The sequence below is a fragment of the Nelusetta ayraudi genome, unplaced genomic scaffold (assembly GCF_046127955.1).
Source record: "Nelusetta ayraudi isolate G7.1 ecotype Tasmania unplaced genomic scaffold, CSIRO-AGI_Nayr_v1 ptg000135l, whole genome shotgun sequence".
NCBI lineage: Eukaryota > Metazoa > Chordata > Actinopteri > Tetraodontiformes > Monacanthidae > Nelusetta > Nelusetta ayraudi.
Genome location: NW_027466185.1, coordinates 7,837,813 through 7,852,548, shown reverse-complemented (window position 1 = coordinate 7,852,548; position 14,736 = coordinate 7,837,813). Strand labels below are relative to the sequence as shown.

General features: G+C 45.9%; 1 protein-coding gene and 1 long non-coding RNA gene across 2 annotated transcripts; one reads left to right on the top strand and one right to left on the bottom strand.

The window, feature by feature from the left end:
• Positions 1-820: 820 nt before the first annotated feature.
• LOC142877558 (uncharacterized) lies at positions 821-3,638 on the bottom strand. Its single transcript, XR_012923866.1, has 3 exons — positions 3,466-3,638; positions 3,259-3,327; positions 821-1,145 (listed from the first exon to the last, which is right to left on the bottom strand). It is a non-coding gene; the product is annotated as an uncharacterized LOC142877558 (long non-coding RNA).
• Positions 3,639-8,135: 4,497 nt separating this feature from the next.
• On the top strand, positions 8,136-13,982 carry gpr85 (G protein-coupled receptor 85). The gene is made up of 2 exons (XM_076011738.1): positions 8,136-8,824; positions 10,437-13,982. Exon 2 carries the CDS (start codon positions 10,613-10,615, stop codon positions 11,744-11,746), a length of 1,134 nt encoding a protein of 377 aa, XP_075867853.1. The 5' UTR covers positions 8,136-8,824; positions 10,437-10,612; the 3' UTR covers positions 11,747-13,982.
• The last annotated feature ends 754 nt before the right edge of the window (positions 13,983-14,736 follow it).

The window sequence follows — 14,736 nt, the reverse complement described above, 5'->3', positions numbered from 1 at the left end:
ACATATATATTTGTGCAATCAGCATTGCTCAACCGAGGCAGGAGATTCAAAGTATCAGGTATGAGCACCTAGACAGGAAGGATCGTAATTCTTCATTAAGGAGAAGGGTCGGAATTATACTTCTTACACAAAGTTATATTTCTTCTCACACATTTTCAAATATGCATTCTACGTCTTCTGTTTAAAGATTTTTTTTTTTGCAGTTCATTCTCGAAATGAAAACTAAAGTCAAATGAGATTAAGTGGCAACTGGTCCATTTCGAACATGACTGACAGGTGGTTGGTTTGTCTCCTATTGTTTTTCCAAACGCTAGTCATACCTAACAAACCTGCGGGACGTCTCCCACGAACACGTCGAAACACACCTCCTGGTTAATTTATCGAAAGAGCGAATTCCTCGGAGGAGTTGATACGACTTAGGAGACAAATACCGGCGGTAATTGATTAGCGTTTGCGTCTTCCACAACCGACAGTGAAACATTCACGCACGTAATCGCCGCGCTTCCACCCTCAGACCCCAGAGCGCCGAGTCAACAATTACGCCGCTTCATTCATCTCCTGCAGATTTCGGCCACGTGCGCGTGTGATTTAGCGCTCGGCCCACGTCCTCGGAACGAAAAAGTGGGAGAGGAGGGGGAGGGGGGGTGCTGCGAGGCCCCGGCGCCCGCACAACGTGGAACTGAGCCGCTCCGTCGTTTCTCTTTCTTCCTTTGTTTCCGCCGTTGATACGTTGGCCACTGTGAGTATTTCAGTATCTCAAAGGCTGCCACAAAAGAACGCTGGGAAATCCATTTGTCATGTCGCTCGCGGTAACAATTCATTATGGATGGTGCGCGGAGCTGCTACAAAAGAAGCAATTGCTTTAAAGGGTCAGCGTTTTGTGTGCGTGTGCATGTGCGTGTGTGTGCGTTTTCTGAAAAGCCAATATGGGGACATAATTAATGTTCGGCTGGGGATGTTTTTGTCTCGGGTCTTTGAGGTGGAACTACTGCTTTCGGACAGTAATTGAGAACAGCCAATGGTAACACAAGCACAGGCTTTAAATACGAGAAACTGACCTTTTCTTTTCTCTCCGTCTGGGGTCGGTTGGGGACGGATGTCGGCGTATTGTCCTCGGTCGGTGAAATTAGCCGCGAATAGAAGCTCTGCGAAGAGAGAAATATTTCAAAGAGAGGCATTTTCCAAAAGTTGAACTGCCTCAATTTGCACTTTTCCCAAACAAACGATGTGACGCACAACAGAGAGAGGAGAGGGGCCAACCACTGACACGCTGTTCTAGCACACAGACACACAGGTTTGTGATTAAATATCCCGATGTTTAATTCAATTTAAACGAGAGGGACGTGTTTGTGCAGCTGTCCTTGCCGACTGCCAGTGGTTCTCAGCGGCCAGTGCCTCTGTAAATGCACCGATCGGTCCAAATAATTCACACCAGCATATCCAGCCTCAATCACAGCTTGATAAGGACTTAAATGCTACAAGACACTACATCTACAAAACAACTCAGAGGCTAATATCAACCAGGAATATTCACAGGGAAACCCATCCAGGTGTTTGGCTGCACTTGCTCTTCTTCATCTTCTCTAGTCCCTCTGGCGCCCTCTGCCATTTGCAAAAACCCAACAGCCTTGCGAGCTAGCAAACGTCTCATGCTGCTGATGCTAGCAAGTGCGTTCCTGCAAGAGAGTGCCGAGCAGGTGACCCAACGCAATATAGTTGCACTTTAACTTGGCGAGTTGGTAAAATGATGTAGTTTTGTTTCTTTCCAGCTGAGGACGCTGTGTCAGTGGCATTCTTCCCACTATGAATCAATCATGAAAGAAATTTGAAAAAAAATTCAAAAACGATTTAGAAACTCATCATTTTAGGTTCAGAGCTACTGTCGCTTGTCTTGGGAAACGTGACGTGTTGCAACATCCAGGCCCTTCAGTCTCGCTGCTGGACAACTTTAGGGACTCGGTTCGCCAGGCGCTGAGTGGCACATTACAATATGGACCGCACAAGCCGAGGAGATTAATGTCACTGTCCCAGCCTGTCAGACGAGCACTCTCTTTTCTGCATATCCTCTCATCCTCCCACTGATCAATGACCAGCACTGCTGAGATCCAGGCTAAGTGCTGCTGCTGCTGCTGCTGCTGCTGCTGCTGCGTGATTCTCAGCCAATGCACCAGACTGTTGATCTGGAAAGCGTTTCTAATAGCGACACAAATTAAAAACCTATCTCCATGTTGCATTTTTACGTTGCTTTCCAAAAACTCTCTTCGGATAGCCGTTGCCCCGTGATTTCTGCCCTCGACGGAAGATTTAGGAGGACACAGCCAGAGAAAAATATATAAAGATATATATATATATTTGCAAGACAAATTGGCTAACACCAGGCGCACAGGGAGGGCGTGCGGGATGAAAAGAAGTGCGAGTGCAAGGGAACATTTCCCAATTTATCTACCCATGCTCGGAGTGGCCAGGTACAGAGGTATGGCAGCCTTACAAGGTCAATATTTTACTTTGACACGCGCACTCTAATTAAATTACAGGCAACGTGCCACAGGAGAGAGGCGGGGAGAGAGAGAGAGAGAGAGAGAGAGAGAGAGAGAGAGAGAGAGAGAGAGAGAGAGAGAGAGAGAGAGAGAGAGAGTCCCCTCCCTTTGAAACCACCTCCCCTCACGCAACTTTGCGAGCCAACTAATTGTAGCTCGAGTATGAGGCATTTGGCTCTGTCATCAAGGGAATTGCATTGCAGAGGCACAACAGGGCTAAGCTAACACGCTAGATGACATGTTTCCTAAATTTATTGCGGAGAACTCTGGATCTGGCTCTACATAAGAACCCGGTTAATACATCTAGAATGGAGAGATCGATTTTAGAAGAAAATACTGGAAATAAAATAAAGTTGATTGGACCAATCACATTTATTCCTGCCAGTGAAGGCGTGAAGCTACAGGTCATGGCTCCAGTATCTGCCCCCATTGTAAGTGTGCTGCAATGTATTGTGGTCTGGCAGAAGCCACCTGGGAATGAGGCAAACACGTTTTCCACCCAGAAAAGCCTTCAATGCCGCTCTTTGCCATCCAGTTTTGACTGTTGACACCCCAACGTGCTTGCTAGTAGCGCAATTACATATTTTACAAGCCTGTTTTCGAGAATTCATCTTATTATTTGTGGGTTTTTATAAGGGCAGTTTGCAGTCACCGCCTCCTTCTTCTGTCACAACTAAAGATGTGGTTTTAAGGTGAGAAATTTATTTTTAAAAGAACTTACCTTGCAACTTTGTGAGAGGTATTCGTGAGATTTCAGCCAAGCGTTGCAAGGTTACAAAGGGCAGCTCAGCTGGGTAAAAGAGAATCATTTAAGTGATGCTGACTTATTAAAAAAAAAAAAAAAAGCACATTCAACTACTGTAGCTTAGGGGTAAATTATCTCTTTTTTTTGTGAGCTATTCTCTAAGAAGTGTCACGCACACTGTACCGTAATAGCCGATGTGTGTCAACACTTGTTTGTCTTCAAGGTAGTGGTGGGGGGAACTGCAGACAGGAGCTGTTGATAAGTCTGACTGATGTGTCTCCTTTGTTTATAGCAGGGCTCGGGGTGCAGACGTGCGAAGTACAGACAGGCTGTCCAAGCAAAGTCACAGATCTTCTTCAGCACTACACATATATATATATATATATATATATATATATGTATATATATATATATATATATATATACATATATACATATAAATATACATACATATATATATATATATATATATATATATATATATATATATATATATATATATATATATATATATACATATACATATACATATACATATATATATATATATATATATATATATATATATATATATATATATATATATACACATGTATATATAATTTTTTTTTTATATATATATGTGTACATATATGTATATATATATATATATATATATATATATATACATATATATATATACATATATATATATATACACACACACATATTGTGGAACGACAGACTTCAGACCAAGCACCTGAAAAATTCAATAAGATTTATGCATTAGGCACTATGCTGCTTTGCGTTGTTATTATATAGCTGTGTATCGCTGATATTGGTTCATCTATAATGATTCAGTGACATCAGCACTCTCACTGTGTTCTCGCAAAATGGTGCCACATTATCATACGCAATATCAGATGCTGACGTCTTCTCTGGAGAAGTATTGCTGTATAGTTAGAAGCGTATTGTCCATCACACAGTTCTAAAAACATTGGCACCTATGTGACATCACAAAGGGATACATTTCCCAGACGAGGTGTCAGCTCAACTCCCTGCATCAGCCCCTTTGCGATGTCACAAACGGTACTGACTATACCTGGCTCGGGTCGGGTCCTGCCTTCACCCCCAGTCAGATGGCAGATCTTTCTTTTTCTCCATTCAAACACATTGGAACTAACAAAAAGCTGTAACAATGGTTAAGCATGATATGATATGACATATTTACAGCTTTCAGTTCTCACAGATGAACTGAAGTGTTAATATTGCCATAGTGTGAAAGGTGTGTGTTGTTATATTAGAACAGGAAACACGTCTTTTGGACAGAAATAAACGCATTGAAATAAAGCGAACCTCACTGGTGATGGGAGAACTGAATGGAGAAACACCCGAGGGGAGACCAGTTTAAAGCCTCTCTGATTGGCTGAGCGCACCCGGAAGCTGGCGTCACCTGACTCGTGACGCAGCAGCAGGCTGACGCTACACCGGCTTCCCGAAAGTGAAGCGCGACAGCGAGGGAGGAGGAGGGAGCAGAGGAGGAGGATGAGGAAGTAGAAGAAGAAAAAGAGCGAAAGCGTCAACATGGCTCCCAAAGTTCAGCTGGCGAACGCAGCGGCCGTCACTCTGCTGACGCTCCTCTCCTGCTTCGTGGCCCCGGCGGAAGCCTACGACGCCGGGGACGTCGTGGCCCTGCTGCTGGCCACCGTCGTGAGCACGGTGGGTCTGTGCGCCTTCCTCGGCTGGTACGCACGCAGGCGGAATGGACAGCTGTGAGAAAAAAAGACAACCCGCGGATGGAGACCCCCCCATTTTCCTCCTTCTCCTCCTCCTCCTCGGCCGTGTCACGTTCTCATCCGCCGACTCATTACCGGGAGGTAATGAGGGTCCGACTTCCGGCACATGGTTCGTATCAAAGGGACAGATTGGAAACGTGCCTTATTAATGGGAATGGAGTGGTGGGGGCTGTTTTCACGGAAGACCACGTGGTGGAAGGTGGCCGAGATCAACCCGGAAGTTGGAACAGAGACGTTTGTTTTGCTGCTACTGCCGCTGCTGATGCTGACGTTTTAGACCAAAACACTGTTGGGTTCACCTTGATAAGAGCTCCGCTGCTTTTACTGATGGATCCTCCTCGCCAGGATATGGCTTTTGATCAAGTCTGTTTTCTTTATTTCCAAGTACAGCCCCAGCTGTTGTTGCAAGATCCGCAATTGTGCTTTTGCTAATAATAATAAATCGCCTTACCTGTTGCTTTTTAGAACTTGTGGTTTCCATTGTGTTTTCTGCTCACACACACACACACACACGTCTTTCACACTGTGTGCACAGGTGGCATCCATCATATCAAGGCCTCCCTCCCTTTCCTTTTTTTCAACGGGGGGGGGGGGCATTGAACTTCTTCAAATTGAAAAGGAACACTGACAACTGCAACATGAATTTGAAGTCAAGTCAAATAAGACATTTATGAAAAAAAAACAACTTTAAAAACAGCTCCATTTACACTGTTCCATTGATGAAGAGATTTTGGGTAATGTAAATTAATCAGTTTGATTTTAGAACGGGTTTTTTGATAAATGTGATTTCCTGTTTAAAAACTATTGTTACAAAAGGTGTCTTTCTCTTCCAATCACTCAAGCTTAATACTAATGCGTCATGTTTTAAAAAAAAAACAAAAAAAAAAAAAACATCAAGCTGACAAGCTTTTTTTTGCAAAAAGCTTGTCAGGAATATTTTGACATTTTTTTAAAAGTCAATTTAAGAATACATTCAAGTAAAAAGCCAGTGTATGATAGGTGTAAATAAGACTACAGTAGCTGAAGTTTTTTTTAAACTTTTTTTTTTTTTTTTCAAAATCTGTTCTTCTTAAACAACTGTACAAACAAAGAAACAAATATGTAGACTTTTTTAAATGCAATAAAATAACAGATTTTCATCTTGGGCTAAAGTAAAACTAAATAGAATTTCCAAATCTAATTTGTATTATCCACCAGTGGAGCGGATCTAATTAGCTGGAGGTGTTTTAAATATTTGTCAGATGATTAAAGAGATTATCCCCGGGAGGATGATAAAGTGCTTACAAGGTCTGCACCCAAATGAGTGATTGTTCATCACGGAATATTGGTACGTGCTCCCAATCATTAAGGGCTTTGCTTTAATTTGTCTGGAGGGCAGCAGCGGGCTGTCGGTGAAGGATGAATCAAATGCCGGCCACTACATCCGAAAACTGCTGAGTGCACGTCTGGAGGAGTGTGCACGTCTTCACGTCGAGGAGGGGGGCGCGACATCCCCTCCCCTCCTTAGTCACACGTGTGCTATCATGATAAATTCATGTGTTTCGCAGTCCAGGCGGACGCATCAACCGATGTCGGTCTGTTTGGCTGCGTCATCCTTCCACTTGTTACGCCACGCCGTGACATCCCAGCCTTCCCATACATGGCTGAGAAATCAAGTCCCATGAATTTAACATGTGGGCAGACTGAACAACAGTGCGCAAAGTGCTTGTCAATTATGCATATATGCAGTGAAGTAGGGTTGGAGGGTAGGGGGGGGGGGGGCCTTCCACCCGGAGGTAAACGTGGTCGCCTGATTTAACCCTTTGTCATGTACAGGACATAATGCGCAACATTTCCGGCCGGAGTGAAATGTGCATGAGTGCGTCAGGGTATGGCCACGAGAGAGGACCGGGCAGCTATTGCACGACAGGTTTTCCTAGTGAGTCAAACGCCACTTACTCACGCTTCGTTGGGAATAGATTAAATAACAGAATTAATTTGGATAACATGAGTTGGCAGGGAAAAATAAGCCAGAATTTAGCGTGAAGTGATAAATAGTTGTTGCACAAGTGTTGATGGTAAACTTGTCCCCCGTGGCAGCCATTTTGGATCAAAATAGTTGGCACCAGAGGCAGTCGACATGCTGCTTCTGGTCCATGGCATACTAAATGGTACTGAGCACGTCTGTAAACCGCGTTGGATAAATCTGTTTTTTTCCCCCCTTTTTTGTCTTGTAAGCATGTCAGACTTTCAGGATGTCTGTATCTGATGTAGCAGATGTATTTCCGTGTTTACCGCTCGAAGCAGCTGACTCCAAAACCTGAATTCTCGCTAATCTCTTGCTGAGCTCCAATCAAAGCCTCTCCAGATGGTCCTTGACGTGGCAAACCAATCGGTGTCTTTCAAGTCGCGCTGAAAGCGCGAAGCAAGAGGAACTGCGGGACGCGCTGAGAACGAAACAAAAGAAGACGACGAGGAAGGAGATCACAGGTGTAGCTGTTGCTAATGAGATTAGCACGGGTGTAGCGTGGCGGCGTCTGAAAAGTCTTCGCTTTCACTCTAATGTGGTTTTAGCGAGAGTTCAGTCCAGTGGCATGCGATGCGACACCACTGGGTGGCGTCGCATTGCATGGCATCGCCATTCATCAGAACTGAACATCTTTTTGCATAGTAAAATATCAAAGGATTATAAAATATTAAAACATTAAAAAAAAAAAAAAGTTGGATTCCTAACTCGCTTTTTTGTAAGAATTACGCAAAACACCACAGGATAAATAGGCTAGCCACGGTATAAAGAACAAATTAGCATGTTCATATCAACACAAGCATCAATGGGAGGCCTTCTGGCCCAATTAGCGTCAACAAATCTGATTAGTCGTAATATCGTAATCGACTCGACTGGCTCTAGCAAGAGTTCTTGGAAACGCTTCTACGAATCATGGCTCAACAGAAGATAAGGTGTCTCTAACCAATAGGAAGCCTTGAACTGTTGCTAAGAGGCAGAGGGGAGGGAAAAATCTGATTGGTTCGCCTTGAATATAAGACAGACGATTCATCCAATCGCTTTGCACGTGCTTTATTTTTGTTCCATTCCATTTTTTTTTTTTTTTAACCAGATGGAGGAATTCCAACAGATTTTGGGGAAACCTTCCATCTGCCCTGTTTTTTTATTCTCCTTTTTTTTTTTTTTTTTTGTTACATCCAGCATCTCAACTTCCGGTTTCAAAGTTGGCTTCCGTGTTACCAGGAGAGGAAAAATAACCGTTTCTGCTTGTTACCGGCCAGCAGCGGCACCGCTGAGCAGATGTTTCACCATGAGAGAGAAAGAGGGAGGGTGTGTAAGAGTGTGTGTGTGTGTGTGTGTGTGTGTGTGTGTGTGTGTGTGTGTGTGTGTGTGTGTGTGTGTGTGTGTGTGTGTGCGCGCGCGCGCGCGCGCGGGAAGGAAAGAGTGTGTGTCAGGGAGAGAGCGAGAGAGAAGGAGGGAGGGAGGGAGGAAGGAGGGAGGGACGGAGTGGTGCTGCTGCTGCTGCCGCTGCTGCTGCAACAAGAGACAAGACGCGTCTTGGATCACAAATAGGGATGCAGGGCGCATGCGCACTGGGCTCCGTTTACTGTAGGATATTCGCCGTGGAGGAAAAAAAGGGGGGCAGGCGACAAATCGGGCTTTTTTAGGACGGTTCGGAGAAGAGAGGGGGGTTAAAAAAAAAAAAGAAGAAGAAGAAGAGGGGGACGCGGTGGTGCAATGTAAATACGTCGAGGAGGGGGAATCGACGACGGATTGTCAACAGGTAGGATTGTGATATTGATCATTAGCGATCGGCTGTTTGGTTCTCCTCTCTCCCCTCTCCCTGTCGCGATCTGGTCGAGGTGTTTTTTCTCCTTCTCTCGTCTCCCTTCATTCCTTCCTCTCTTCCTTCCTGCCTTCCCCGGCCTTGTGGCTGATGATTTGTGTCGAATGGAGGAGGTACGTTGCGGGGCTGCGTCGTTGTGTTCCATCCAGCGGATACTGATGCGGGACGAAAACAAGATTGATTCATTTTTCTTTTCTTGTTTTCCCCCTCATTTGACTTTTTCTTTTTGAATTATGATTTGACGCGTGCTCTGGAAATAAGGTGGAAGGCAGGGCAAAAAAAAAAAAAGGGGGGGGGGGGGGCGAGGGGGGATCCGGAATGTAAACGCGGTGTTTAATTATCCGGATGATTTGTATGTACATATGAATATGGCCATCGAGCCCGTGTTTTTATCACCACCGGTGTTTTTGTTGTCGTCGCCGATCCATCCAGTCGGATAATCACACCCGCGCGTGAACCGCTAACACGGCGCAAAAAAAAGAAAGAAAAAAAAAATCATAATAACAATTTTTTAAAATGCGGCTTGAGTGTCAGCATCAGGCTCCCGATACGCGGCCAGACGACCTGGATGTGAGCGCTGCTTATTGAGCTCGAATGGACATTTATTTTTATTTATTTATTTTTTCTTCCAGATAGATAAAAGGGAAGGGAAGAAGAGCAGGGATGCTTTATTGTGTATGCGCCCGCCGTCCGCCCGTGATTTTGTCCCCCTCTTTTTCCCCCACCCCAATCCTTCCATCTTCTTCTTGTCTCCACGGTGCGTTCAAGGCAAAAGGGTGTAAAAAAAAAAAAAAAAAGAAAAGAAAAGAAAGGGGGGGGGGGGGGTATTCGAGGCGGAGAACGTCCTCTATCCCTGTCGGGGTGTTGGTCGGGTGTGATCGAGGCTCGTTCTCGGCTGTTTGGGATCCAGTCGGATGGGGTGTAATCCGTCGAATTGATGCCGGTGCTTGTTTTTTTTTTTTTCTTCTTCTTTTTTTTTGTGGGGATGCCATATATTTTGTAATTTCATTTTATTTTGTTTGGCATCCACCCCTCCCCCCCACCCTTCTACTAATTTTTAATCTGGTGTGCAGATGGATTCTTGTCTCCATACCCTCCCGTCTGCCTGCCTGTCTCCCTGCCTGCCTGCCTGCCTGTCTCCGTCTGTCTGCCCTGCAATCCAGACAAAGTCCTCCAGCTGAGGCACTGCTCCGCACTGTGCACACCCCCCCACCCGCACCCCCTCTCCATCCCCATGCACGGGGAAGAAATATGAGGCAGACGAAAAATAAAGAAAGGGGCAAATTAGCACATTCTAGATTGGAGCAGAAGCGGCGCATCTGGGTGGGAGAAAGAAAAAAGAGAATAACAATGCAGCTGTCGCGTTTCTCTCTCTCTCTCTCTCTCTCTCTCTCTCTCTCTCTCTCTCTCTCTCTCTCACTGTTTGTGTGTGCGTGTGGCTGAGCGTTGACGGCTTGGATGATGTTTTTTTTCTTTCTTTTTTTTCCGGGGAATTTTTCTCCACCCCTCTCTTCTTCTCCTCCACCTCCACCCCCCACCACCCCTGTAGGTGTGATGAGACAAAGGAACAAAGAATGCCTTAGAGGAGAGGTCGCTTCTACGCCCGGAAACCTCCTGGAAGAGCGCCGCCAAATGGATCTAACGCCTCCTCCTCCTCCTCCTCCCGCCGCCGCCGCCCCCGGATCATGATACTTGGCTAGAAAGCTGCTCCCGCCGCTCATCTTTATGATCCCTCCTCCATCTATGGCGAACTATAGCCATGCGGGGGACCACGCCGCCTTGCAGAACGTCTCTCCGCTCGCCACCTTCCTCAAACTGACCTCGCTGGGCTTCATCATCGGCGTCGGCGTGGTCGGCAACCTACTGATCTCCATCCTGCTGGTGAAGGACAAGAGCCTCCACCGGGCGCCCTACTACTTCCTGCTGGACCTGTGCGCCTCCGACGTGCTCCGCTCGGCCGTCTGCTTCCCGTTCGTCTTCACCTCGGTCAAGAATGGCTCGGCGTGGACGTACGGCACGCTGACGTGCAAGGTGATCGCCTTCCTCGGCGTGCTCTCCTGCTTCCACGCAGCCTTCATGCTCTTCTGCGTGAGCGTGACGCGCTACCTGGCCATCGCCCACCACCGCTTCTACACCAAGCGGCTGACCCTGTGGACGTGCCTGGCCGTGGTGTGCATGGTGTGGACGCTGTCGGTGGCCATGGCCTTCCCGCCCGTGCTGGACGTGGGCACGTACTCGTTCATCCGTGAGGAGGACCAGTGCACCTTCCAGCACCGCTCCTTCCGCGCCAACGACTCGCTGGGCTTCATGCTGCTGCTGGCGCTCATCCTGCTGGCCACGCAGCTGGTCTACCTCAAGCTCATCTTCTTTGTGCACGACCGGCGGAAGATGAAGCCCGTGCAGTTCGTGCCGGCCGTCAGCCAGAACTGGACCTTCCACGGGCCCGGCGCCAGCGGCCAGGCGGCCGCCAACTGGCTGGCGGGCTTCGGCCGGGGCCCCACCCCGCCCACCCTGCTGGGCATCCGGCAGAACAGCAACGCGGCAGGCCGCCGGCGCCTCCTGGTGCTGGACGAGTTCAAGACGGAGAAGAGGATTAGCCGGATGTTCTACGTCATGACCTTTTTCTTCCTGGCGCTGTGGGGGCCCTACCTGGTGGCCTGCTACTGGAGGGTGTTCGCCCGGGGCCCCGCCGTGCCCGGCGGCTACCTGACAGCGGCCGTGTGGATGAGCTTCGCCCAGGCGGGGGTCAACCCCTTCATCTGCATCTTCTCCAACCGGGAGCTGCGGCGCTGCTTCAGCACCACGCTCCTCTACTGCAGAAAATCCAGGTTACCAAGGGAACCCTACTGCGTTATATGAAGGTTGTTGGGGCTTTTTTTTTTTCTTTGTTTTTCTTTTTCTTCCCCTTCCCTCCGCTGTGATATTCTTTTTCTCTCGCTCCTTCGCTCTTCATCAATTCCTCTATTTCCCTGATTGATCTTGATCCGGGCCCGGCTCCCGTTGTACAGCGCTCTCTTTCTCTCTTCTATCTCTCTTATCTGCATCCTCCATTTTTTTTTATCACCACCTGCTCCTCTTCTTCCTCCTCTTCCTCTTCCCGACCCTCCTCTTTAACGGTCGTCCAATCGCAAGGCTCTGCCGCCGTGGCGGTTGAGTAACAAAGAAAAAAAATTATGTCAAACCTGACGGCTGAAGGGAAATGGGAAATACGCAGGTGGTCCGGATCGCCCCCCCGATCCCCAAACCTGCCCTCCGCCACCCTCACCCACCCCTCCCCGTGTTTATGTTCTAGTAAACAGACATTTGTGGAAAAAGGCCGACGCAGAGAAGCAAAAAGTTACAAAAAAAGAGAAAAAAAAATGGACAAAAATCCCTAAAAAAAAAAAACAAACAAACAAAAAACCCCTCTTGCTTTGGATATATGGAAGCGTTCCGTGAGGTCTCGACCTGCGAGACGAGGGGAACATGGGCGGGGTGAAAAAAAGAGAAACCGAACAAAGAAGCGATACCTCTCAAGGAATCACTGGGAAAGTTTTACATTTTTAAGAGTTGCACTAAAAAGATGTAAAGATGCTTTTTTGTCGGGGGGGCGTTGCCAGGGGGAGGGATGGGCAACGTTGCCAGTTGCATTGCAAGGACAACTTTGATTTGATTTTTGATTTTTTTCGTTTGCCCCTCCCTCGCCCCCCACCCAATCGAAACAATGAATGCTTTAATTTGCAACAGACTACACAATCGCTGTAAGTAAGGCAAAACTCGGTGACTGTTGGATTTACACCATCGCGAGAGGATAAAATGGTTTTTTAATGTAAGTGAGACCTTTTCCCTTCAACCTGGAACGGAGCTGCGGGGAGGGGCGGGGCTCTACGGACGGGGGCGGGATTTTCGACATTGTTCTGTTTGTTTGCAAGTTCAATCCCACCAACGATCTCTCTCGTCGTTCTACAATCCATACGCCCCCTAGTGTCCGGCATTCTCGTTATTTATTCTTTGCTTTTATTTTTTTCTTTCTTATCACCTTTTTACAGGTCAAGAAAAAGAGGAGGAAAAAAATAATGTTTGGATTTCAAAAAGAAGATGATGATTTTAAGAACAACCTTGTGCTTAAAAAGAAAAAAAGAAGAAAAGAGACAATGAAGTAGTTCAGTGTTTCATCATATCCATGTACCTAAACACTATCATGTTGTTACAGTATTGCTGATGCCACTCCAGGTGTTCTTGCCTTAATGGTTACGGTATTGTCATGTTTCTCGGTTGTTGGGATATTTTTGATTTTCCCATTTTAATTTCAGTGTCACACACTCCTGACAGCTTGTTTTATCCAATGCAAGGGGAGCTTTTTCAATTCTTATCCTTTTCTTTTATACGTCGAAAAGATGAGATCATTTTTTTTTCCGTTCGAACCACATCAGTGTGAAGTGCATGTCCATTCTTTTTTTTAAAGAAAGGGAAAAAAGGAAAAAAAAAACAAAAGGAAAAAAAAATAACAAAGCTGGTCCACTCCCATGAGCATCACAAGGCCATACACTGAGCAGCCCCCATTTTTATTCCGCAACGGTTTGCTACACCCCACCGAGTGCTCAGAGCACAGGGAGCGCGTGTGTGTGTGTGTGTGCGTGCGAGTGCGAGCCTGCACGCGTACGTCGTGCGTGTGTGTCGGCAGGGTGCATGTGGATCAGACAACAGTCACTTCAAGACCAGAGCCTTAGTATGAAATCTTGCACAATTTGTAAAAAATGTAAAAGAGGACAAAAAAGAGACATTTAAGGCACACCGTCTTGTTTCTACTTTCCCTACATTTGCTCTCTAAAACTGATTGTTTTCGATGACTTTACTTTTCTCTCTCTCTCTCTTCTCTCTCTCTCTTTCTCTCTCTATCTCTTTCTCTCGTGGCCATTTTAATATTTATTATGTATTCTTTTTTGTATATTATAGATAGATCGTGCGTAAGTATGTGAGTCCGTTTTAACTTTTTTTTTTTTTTTTCATTCTGAAGTCCCGAATGTGAGTACAGTTTCAGTTAGGATTGCATTTGCTGAAAGTTAACTGTGTAATCTGTTGCTTTTTGAAAATAAAAAAAAAAGAAAAGAAACAAGTTTAAATTTTTACCCGATTTTTGTTTTTCGTGCCTGTCGTTGGGCGGCAGTTGCGGGCCAAAGTCACGTCTGAATATCTCCCTCGCGCTAATTTCTGTGCGTCCGAAGGTGCAGGTTGAACGTTTGCCCTAAAGCAAAAAAAAAAAGGAAAAAAACAAAACAAAACAAAAAAAACCCAGTTTTGTTTTCTCGTGTGAATTTGAATCTCAACATCTGAAATGCTGTTCTGTGTTTTATTTAAGCGGCCAGCGGTAGTTTGCGAGACCTGAATTCCTCCACGACATACGTGCTAAAAAGTTGTCCATCTTGACCAGCTAGTTACTGCGACACCACTTGAACGAACAACTTGGTGACATAAATCCAAAAGACAAAATAGTAATCTTAGACTCCCAACTATTGAAATGACCATAGCAACAATGGTACTGCACTCCAGATTTCATTTACTTGATTAGATCTGAATGTGGTATGTGTGTGTCATTCACAAACGGTGGCACTGCACCAAAGATTGAATGGTCTTTGCACTAATTACCAGCACAGTCTATGATTAATGTTCGTGTTTAAGTTATATCTGAACACCTGTTGGCAAAGAACGGTACTGCAGCCAATATTTAATGCACTCAGTATGTACTCATGACACTCCATACGTTTCATTTATAATTAAATGCGTGCATCCATTGGTAAACAATGGCACTGCACTGAAGACCTGATGTACATAGTTTGCTCCAAACGCACTGCACACAGTTTGATCTATAA

What these genes read in the sequence shown, in the direction of transcription:
- gpr85 (XM_076011738.1), top strand. Translation starts at nt 10,613, where the DNA reads ATGATCCCTCCTCCATCTATGGCGAACTATAGCCATGCGGGGGACCAC.